Source organism: Porites lutea, chromosome 4, assembly GCF_958299795.1.
Source record: "Porites lutea chromosome 4, jaPorLute2.1, whole genome shotgun sequence".
Classification (NCBI taxonomy): Eukaryota; Metazoa; Cnidaria; class Anthozoa; order Scleractinia; family Poritidae; genus Porites; species Porites lutea.
In genome coordinates, this window is record NC_133204.1 from 9,625,781 (window position 1) to 9,635,780 (window position 10,000).

General features: G+C 37.8%; 1 protein-coding gene across 1 annotated transcript in view; it reads right to left on the reverse strand.

The window, feature by feature from the left end:
* Window positions 1-1,240: 1,240 nt before the first annotated feature.
* LOC140934156 (transmembrane protease serine 9-like) overlaps window positions 1,241-10,000 on the reverse strand; it is a 13,570-nt gene continuing 4,810 nt past the window's right edge. Inside the window, exons 5-10 of the mRNA XM_073383831.1 lie at window positions 8,381-8,446; window positions 6,955-7,313; window positions 6,195-6,333; window positions 5,713-5,763; window positions 4,859-4,888; window positions 1,241-2,359 (exon numbers count right to left, since the gene is read on the reverse strand). Coding sequence (XP_073239932.1) covers window positions 1,524-2,359; window positions 4,859-4,888; window positions 5,713-5,763; window positions 6,195-6,333; window positions 6,955-7,313; window positions 8,381-8,446 — 1,481 coding nt within the window. The 3' untranslated portion in view covers window positions 1,241-1,523. The remainder of the gene's footprint in view (window positions 2,360-4,858; window positions 4,889-5,712; window positions 5,764-6,194; window positions 6,334-6,954; window positions 7,314-8,380; window positions 8,447-10,000) is intronic.

The window sequence follows — 10,000 nt, forward strand, 5'->3', positions numbered from 1 at the left end:
ACGGATTTTAAGAGAAAAGGCGGACTGCAAGAAGTCTATTATTAAACACACCTGACAAGTTTGTGGTTGCCATCTATATGCCACAATGCCAAAGGACTTCTAACTTGGTATGTTCGTCTTTGAATGACGCTCAATTCTAGAGCCCGCAAAAGCGTACCCTCTGGATCAACCCTTCTCATCGCCTCACGGATTCGTTGCTGTTGAATTCGTATGTTACAGGAGAGCAAAAATCCTGTCATACGCTTGTATCCAGTGTTCGGGAAGTTTCTCAAGATACTACTAACTTCTGCATCAGACACCTCACTGGATATATCAGCATAAGTTGCCCTTATCGACAAACCAAATTCCTCTAAACGCCTCTCGACAGTCCTTTTACCTATACCAAGAAGTAGAGCTATTTCGGTGGTGCTAAACCGCTTATGAACCAAGAATTCAAGTTGCTCTACAGAAATATTATACCTGGGTCTGCCAGGATTTCCTGTAAACACCTTTCCAGCATGATACATTACAGAAGTGTCATTTACCTCGAAACAGTCCAGAGCCTCTTTGACAACGGTAACAACTCTTTCACAAACAATTCCAGCATCAAAACACCTGAGTATAATTCTAGACAGACAATCTAGTCGGTATTGCACATGATCAAGGGTGTCCGAGTCACCATTTCCCGACTCTAACTGTCTCAAAATGTCGAACAATACGTTGCGAAGATGGTTTCTGACTGCAACATGACAGGCGATATTGTCCGCCATTTTAGACAGCGGATGGCGATAGCCATTCCCCTGGTTGGCCGTCTAATTTTATTTCACTGAGTGCCATGCAGGATAGGACGTAAGCATAATACAACTTGACAAAATGAAACAGAACAAAATACGGGAACGCAAAACAGAATACAAAAATTCCGAAAGTAACCCAATCTTGGATGATAACATATTTTAGTGCATAACAGAATGTAGAATTGCACAATAGGATACAGAACTTTACACTGCCAAATAGAAAGAACAAAACATCACCACAGAAGTCTAAAACGTTATGTTAAAATAGCAGAATACAATTTCTAATATTGTCAAGTGGAAGTACATAATAGAATGTGTAAATGCATAACAAAATACAGAATGGACAAATGGAATTTACAATGCCAAATAGAGAGGACATAATACCAATTGAGGAGTCTAAAAGATCATAATAGAACAGCATAATACAACATCAAATTTTGGCGGTAATCACCCCTCATACTTAAGAACCTGGAGACGACTTAAATGTATCGAGTTTCAAGTGGTAATTGTAAATTCTGACCGTTAAAATTAAACTGAAAACTGTAAATGTAATTCTCGGTGAGAATTAATAGTTAAAGAAATACACAGTTCTTGTATTTCATTGAACTTTTAATCACTTTCGGAATAAGCGAAATTTGTTTTACACTCTCACTATCTTTTCTAATCGTTAACTGCTGCTCTTGCGATTATGCCAACCCTGATCATCTTAAACAATTTAACTGACTCTAAAGAAAACCGTCTCATCTCAATCTATTGATTTTCCTTCATAGTGCTGTCTACCCAGCTGTATAACTCCTGCACTTTGGCATACACCCCGTAAGCATTTGGCTGTGCACACCCAACTCCCCAGCTTACAACGCCGGTCAGGTACCAGCGCCCTTCGTACAAACAGCTCAGCGGTCCACCACTGTCTCCTTGGCATGCGTCAATTCCTCCTTTGGGGAAGCCTGCACAGATCATACGGTCTGTCAACTTCTCGTCATAAGCTTCCTTACATGTTTCTTGACTTACCAATGGTACTTTCGCCATTCGCAGCATTCCTGCAAGCTCTCCACCCTGCTGTGTTCTTCCGAATCCAGTGACGTAGCATTTAGATTTTTCGTCAAACTTCTGTTCGTTTGTAGGCATGCATACGGGACGAATATAAACGCTAAACTCTTCCAGTGGCGCCTCCAGTTTTACCAGTGCGATGTCATAATCAAAGGTAGTTGGACTATAATTTGGATGCACGATGATTTTCTTTGTCTTAACGGAAATTTCTTGTTCTTCTTTGTTAGCTTTATCAAATTCGCCTAATGCAACTACCAGCACTGTGTTTTTGTTATACTTCAGCATGTCATAAACACAGTGAGATGCAGTAACAACCCATTCCTTGTTTATCAGGGTTCCCCCGCAGAAAATGATGTCCTCGGCGTTGCGTTTGAAACCGGCCTGCCAAGGCCAGGCACCAGGCCATGCGACCTCACCTCCAACAATGCGGCTTGGTTTTCTGATGCCACAAGTCATTGTCGTCTCCTGTGCCCCACGAGATGGTTTGGTAGTAGCAGGGGGAGAAGGAGCAGGCGTAGGAGGAACAGGTGTTGGACCTAAAGGAAATTAAAAACTCTTCAAGTATTCGATTTCAAAACGGTCATCTTGTGTTGCTGACGCATTTGCGATCTATCAGCACAGATACGGCAAGTATAGAAACTTTGGGTTTTTGCCAATATATGCTTGTGTTTTATCAATGTATTTGTTCTGCCTCTTTCCGCACTTTTCACATTTTCATTATTATAATTAGGATGGTCACCAGGCTAGTTTAGCTTTATAGTTATTTTGGCGTTCAACTACTGAATGTACACCCATTTGCAATAACTTTGTCATAGGAAAAAAGCAAAAAGCAAAAAGCCAAATAGGAATTAATTAGCCATGTGATTTACATTTGCGTATTTTAATAATTTAACAATTATTTAAGAAATCATTCACAATAACAAGAGATAATTCTGTAATTCAGCACATGAAACACTGATGTGTGTAACGAAAGGGTTCAAAATTATTACTGGCAGTCGAATTGTCACTCATAGCCAGAGTTTCTGAAATACCCTTCGTAGTTTTCTGGTGAAATTTGCGCAAATGCATGCAAGATAAACGCATGGGGCTGAAGACAGCAACGGAAGGCAATGTCATTTTCCCGAATGAAGTGTTTGGCCTGGTGATAACTTCCCTCTATTGAAAAAAATGGAGCCATTTTTTCTTTAGTAGTTATCCAATTTACGTTTGTAATTAGAGCACGTTTGAAATCCGCTAGATGAATCAGCCTCGAATTGCATTAGAATGACAGCAAGAAACTGATGCAAATGATTTCTCTCATTATTACGTGATTAATATTCACCTGTAAGCGTTTGTGCTGTGTCTGTTGCAAGCAATGATAATTACATGCTAATTAATTCCTACTTGGCTTTTTGCTTTTTGCTTTTTTTCTACGACAACCTTATTGCAATCAGGTGTATCTTTTATTAATAATTATGTTTCTTGTAAATTCTTTTAGATGTCTGTTTACAGTAGAAATAAAGTTGTTGTTGTTGTGTCGATCTTCAGAAAATAAATTTTGCGCTAAAATAACTCTTTCGCGGGTGACTTTCCTCCACCCTGCTGTTTCATTTTCAAAAGACGTTTTTACCGATAGGGCGGCCATATTAAATTAATTCAATTTAAGGAGTATTATTATTTAGTTTGTACTAAAACAGTGGATAGTGTTTTTCGGGCGCTCTAATTGGCTACTCAATCAGTGAATATCCTGCACTATTCGCTGATTCACCTCCAGTTCCTCCGAGCGAGCGACGCCAAACTCGCGTAGGTTGCGAGCAAAATGCTTTCCCGGTTTGCTGCCGTAACAAACTAAGAAATTTCACAACTAATCAAGCAAGCTATTTCCGAAATACATGAAGAAGGTGACGAAGCTCGGTTTGGAAGTTTTAACAGGTAAAGCTTTGTCTTTTTGACTTGAATAGTTCTCGATAAAACCGGTGAAAACGTTTTTTGTTTACAAATGCAAATTAAGCTTAAGTCTTACGTTACTTTATTTGGTTGACTTTTTCATAAATAAGCTTAAAACTAAATTTAATAATCTTTTTTACAGAATTATTTTAAATACAAACAGAATCCACAACTCCTTTTGAAGAAACTTCCCCGCAAGAGCTAAACAAACGCCTTCAAAAGTTTTATTGTCGCTAAGAAAAAGCGACGACCGCAGTCGTTCGGTCATCGCGCGCCAAAATTGTAATCGTTGGCAACAGTAAATGAGTTAAAAATCATCATTTTGTGCTCAATTATCTCACTGTTTTAGTATATACTAAAACAATTATTCACCTCAGTGTCGGTGGCTAGTATTGGATATTTACCGAGGCCGCGAAGCGGCGAGGTAAATATCCAATACTAGCCACCGACACTGAGGTGAATAATTGTTATATATACTAAACTAGAAAAAGGCGATCATTATTACATCCAAACACGGCACAAGGATCTTTTTTCCCATTACAATCTAATTCTAAGAAAACTTTAAGAAAAAATGTCCCGAAAAGTGCTCGAAAATACAAACAAAATGTGCTCATGCCCCCCTGAGCATCCCATAATACTCCTTAAATCGAATTAATTCAATATGGCCGCCGTATCGGTAAAAAGGTCTATTCTTCTTCTAATTTTGCAAATCATTTTGAAAAAAAGATCATATAAAGATCCAGTTACCTTTATGCAGAAAGTGAAACCGTCTTAAATATCATAGCTCTCGAACCATTGGCGTGCGAAAATTTGCTACTTAATATCATCACACTCACGTATGCATTTAGTTTTAAAGTATTAAAGTGTACTAGTTTGAATGGTGTAGATTTTCGGCTTTTATATACTACGTTTTATAATAGTTTATCTTAATTAGTTTTAAATGTGTCCACAATTTATTTGGTGCCAAGAGGCGCTAGAACGCTTAGACACTTTAAAAAGGCTATGTTATGGTATGTTATGTTGCGTTACTTCAGTTGTTGTCTCTAATAAGACGGTTCGCCTTTTTATTTTGCCTGTAGGCAATTATAACGTGAATTACACAAACGGACCTTCAGGCGGTTGAGCACCTGCGGGGAATTCTGTGGAATAAGAGCAAAATCATGTTTTTGGTTAGTTGGAAAAAGTATAATATAGATTTTCCTATAACCAGCTTTTGAAAAACCTTTGAAATCTGCAACGGTTACTTAAATTTTTTTATTATCATTTTGAGGTGGCTCGTGCCAATTTTTGACTTTTTCACGGCGCTTTTAACTTGGAATGCACGGAGCGAAAATCAAGCCAAAGCCATAGGAGTACTTTTGTAAAGCTGGACTAAAGCAGTGACTACTCTCTAGTGGTTACCATGGCAACGTCTCACAAGTTTTAGATCTAAAACCCAGCTTCCGGCACTGATTTCCCTAAAAGAGCCGGTGATACCACTTTGTGTTTGGACCATAGCTTTTTGCATTAAAAATGGCAAGTGCACATTAATTTCTAAAAAAATTTACGAAACAGAATTTTTTTGTCGGGTAGAAAATAAAATATTAATACGCATTGGAAATTTCCTTCTGTGCAGTTTTAAAGTTTTCCTCTGACATTTTCTCTCAAATGCAGTAAAATATTAATCCTTTCTTGTAGAAGGCTTTAAGATTTCGAAAATTTGCAGTTGCGTTTTTGTGCTTGTAAAAACTCAACTCTACAAGATCGAGTGTTCAATAATATGCTGTCACGACCCTGACGACCACCGATGAATGTTTCGTGTGCAGTTGCCGAAAGTCCTTGCAGAGCAACGAAATTTACACGCGTTAAATTTATGCGAACCGCTAGATAAAGTCGTTTTTTAAGTGGATGTAACTTTTATTTGATAGATGAGTGCCATCCTTCTTATTCATTTTATTCACTCTATACCTAAAAATATACTTACTCTGCACAACTTTGGTAATCTTTATTACCGTTGTTTCCGATTGGTTTCCAGCTGTCAAAAGAAATGATGCATTCTTTTAATTATATTTAAGCAAGCAACTTGAATAAAATAAAGTGAAACATCAATATGGTATCGGTCAAGTGACCAGCTATCGTTTTGTATCGATAAGATGTTTTCTTATTTCCAGCACAAGATCGCAGCACTATTTTGACATCGCATGTATACCCGTAACAAAGTTTTCGACAGGGAAGTATTAAAACTAATGGGATAGCTATGATTGAGTTATAATTGTATCAATATCGGTTAATTGCGGGATTAAAAAGTCCTTGTCAACTTATTACTTCAACAAGCTGCAACAGATCAGAAAGTGCATGTTTACAACACACTAATGGAAGTTAAGAGAACCATATGTCTTTCTGTATTTGTTTCTTCCCATTTATTTTCCCAACAGTTTATTAAACACATCCTGCTGTATAACTTACTAGGTGGAGGGACGTTATCCATAAAAGATGCCGGTCCTCCAGTACTTCCCATTGGACTGTATCTTGCCACAACAATAAGCCCATGTTTCTCGCTGCGTGCACTACCCACTCCAAGCTCCTTTGTGGACTTCCACACAACCTTTTTTGTTTATAGAAATGCACACAATCGGCGACAAAATTAGTTCAATCACCACAGGGCAACCATATAATCCGTTTGTGTAACCGATTGCTATTTTATAGTTTATGTATTGGATTTACCGTTTGCGGTGAACCCAAAATTCTGCCAAATCGCTCAAAATACCTCTTTTGAAACAAAAGGACGGCATTATACCGCAGGTAAGGTAGTAAAACTCTTATATAACATTAATCCATATTTCCAGTCATGTCATATTTAGAGATATATCGCTGTAGATTAAGCAAACGTTAAATGTAATTCATTTGCAATAAAATAACAATATTTTACCTCAAATGGAGCGATCTGTGGCCAAAACAACAACAACAACAACAACAACAACAACAACAACAACAAGGCAATATTGATCGGGGGTAGGTGGAGGGGTTGTCATGGTTCCGAAAAATATACCTGTTAAACTAAAGTCCCACAAAATCTGCTGCTGATTGAAGATACGTTTTTCTTTTTTTAGCTGCCATGCACATTGAAGTATCGGGAAAGAAGAAAATGTAAGTACAACTGTATGTATCGATTATTCTTACGTCAGTTGTTTAAGGGGAAGAATGATTATCATCAAAAAAGGATCACCTGATTAAAGTGACTGGTTGATTGTCCAACAGAGATTGGAGCACCTTTTTGGAAATCGTAGTTTTTTTTCTCACTGTACCACTTTCTAACGATATCTTCACAGCTGATGCAACCTGGTTTCGGAGGTACCTGGCACCTCTCTACGGGACCGGCCATCCATGCAATGTTCTCTCCTTGTCCTTTAGTAATAAGGTCTTGGTAATCGTGTTCCGCGCGGTCCGTGCTTGCCAGATTTTCGGCCCAGGTTTGGGCATCTTGGGCAAGAGATTCAGACCAGTAGAGTGCTGATACGTTATGTAGTGCCCTTAGCTTGTTATGAATTCGTATGCAATTCCTGTCAAAAGCATCGTAGGCCAAACCTACAATGAAAAATCCTATAATTAAAAATCATATTGGAAATTCAATGAAAATAAAAATAATAAATAATAATAACAACAACAACAACAACAGTAATAATAATAATAATAATAATAATAATGTGGTTGTTGGTGTGCTTGGTACAGTGAAGAACGGTATGGTAGAAAACGTCAAGAAAGTATCAGAGAGAGCTACTATGACAGTGATTAAAAAGATCTGCATGCTGGGGTTTGCGCGAATCCTCAGAAAGGTGCTCAGTGTATGAACAGAATGATTGACTTGAGTGACTGACGCTCTAGGTGCATGGTTTGCGCCCGGCTGATGCACAAAAAGACCACCAGCAAAGACTGTGATAAAAGAGATAACAATAATAATAATAATAATAATAACTGGAGGGGAAAGCCAAAAACTGATCTCTATTTATGAGTGGTCTTTAACCCATGCTAGGCCTCGTACAATTTTACTTTCAGTTGAAAAGAGGTACCATGCTAATGCTCTTAATACATTAATTTTGTTTATTACATGTAATGGTTAGTTAAATTTATTTTTTTTGGCGCAGTAGGATCCTTTGAAGCTTATCGTATATCGGTGGATTCGTGTTCTGGTGATTTGGTTTTAGGGTGGTTTCAGGTGTATTAACCTACATCTTAGTAGCCCCTCCCGTGTAAGAATCTAGGACGGCTGCTTACTAGTATAGCTCTTATAGTATTATGAATGTGTAAGAAGAAATGATGATCTACTCCTCTTATCTGATCTTTCACATTATTATTAATAACTCTAATTTAACTTGAGAAAAAAACCCGACTGTACTGCTCTGATCTTATACTCTATACGTATCCAGGGACTTTTTCTTGTAAAGTGATAACTGTTCGAAGAAGCAAATATTGCTTGAAAATTTCTAAAGGTCGAGAAAGGATAAAATGTCTGGAGAAGTCCGTCCCATTCGTCTAAGATATTCGGAGTTGAAATTTTATCACCAAGATATTGCGAATACTACTTTCATAATGTGCCCTTGCATCAGTATGAAATCAATAAGCATAAAGGTTGAACAGATCGTAGAAAGCAAAACCTGTTGCAAAGAGGGAGATTACAAGGAGAGCCATCTTTGAAAAGCGAACGTGCATCGTCTCCATTCCTGAAAAAGAGAGAAAAGATTTACCGAACTTTCAAATCGAAAAGTAATAACAAAATCATCCACGTAGGCAATGTTTACAACTTCCAGTGGACCTTAGCTTTAAATTACTTTACGTAGTTTGTTAGTGCAGGCTACGTTCGTTTTATGGAAGTTAAAGTATTAGTCAGAGGGACTATGAAAATCACAACCCCGACGCAGGGACTTAGTTCATTACACGTCACTTTTAAAACCATTGAATTACATGGTTTGAGTGTAAGATAATATGAAAATCCAAAGAAAATCGTAACTTGCTATTGAAAAGGCTTGAATCACTACGGGGCCAAGCTCATCCTCCTGATTTTTTCTTTCTTTCTTTTTTTTGTCCTCCTGATGTCAAATTTGATGAAGCACCCTCATCTTGTTATTATACTCCAGAGTATAGAGAGATAAAGAGGAAGGAATAATAACGATAAATTTCCACTCACTTCAATCACACGCTTCAATCACTACGGGGGCCTGATGATCCTTCTGATGTTAAATTTGATATACTTGTTGGCCTCAAAGAGCACCCTTATCTTTTTATTTTACTTACTGCTCCAGCTAAAAGAGAACTAAAGAGGTAAGGATAATATCGATAAATTTCCACTCACTACTTAATCCCTTCCTTGATAGAGGTCAATGGTATTTCGTATGGTACTGCCAGTTGAGATAAACAGGTGTTTGTACACACTGGGCGTGGTTGTGGGACGATCTTGACTGATGAACGCGTTTTACGTGGTTACGATTTTATCCAAATAAATAAATAATAGTTAAAATAGATCAAAAAAAGAATCTTAAGTCCAAGGTTGGAAATAATGGACCCCAATAACAATTTTTGAAACAAGAGCGTAAACTTGTTCCCGCGAAAGGTGTCCCTTTTTTTTTCATGCTGGTTTTCACCATATAAATAGAAACCAGGTTTGACTTATGGGTAATTACATAAAAATTTTAGGACACTGAAAAACTTGCAAATAAAATTATCAATATAGTCAAAAATCAAATCCAAAACACCACCTTTCGTAAGCGGCCATCTTCCATGATGAAATGTTCTTGCCAATCCTTATAGTTGGACCCCTGCAGGCTTCTTCGGGTGTTACCGTTGGGAGATTCGCCTGTATTACTGACCCGATGATGCGAGTCAAAATGACTTGAAACGCTAAAAAAGTATATAACTTGAATGTTGTAAACTGCTGCACCATTACGTTTAAGTCAGTTGTTTCTTTAGTCTTCTACACATAGCCGCTCTTAATTTTGTTGCGCGCGCCGTTAGATAAAAAAAAAGGCTGATTGGGGGACTATGTTCCTCTTAAGAGTACTCTCTCTCTTTTCTTCTCGATCCCATTTTCCGAATTCGCTGTACTTGCTCCTTCAGGTGGCAAAAGTTTGCATTTACCTTTCGGGGTTGCGAATTTGACATGGTTGTAAGACGGCTAGTGAAACATATTCAGGGTTTAGCAAACTAGTGCGGCTGTCTAAACAATGTTCCTTTGCACATGTTGAATCAATCCTGATGCTTACATGCAGCTTATTAGGTGC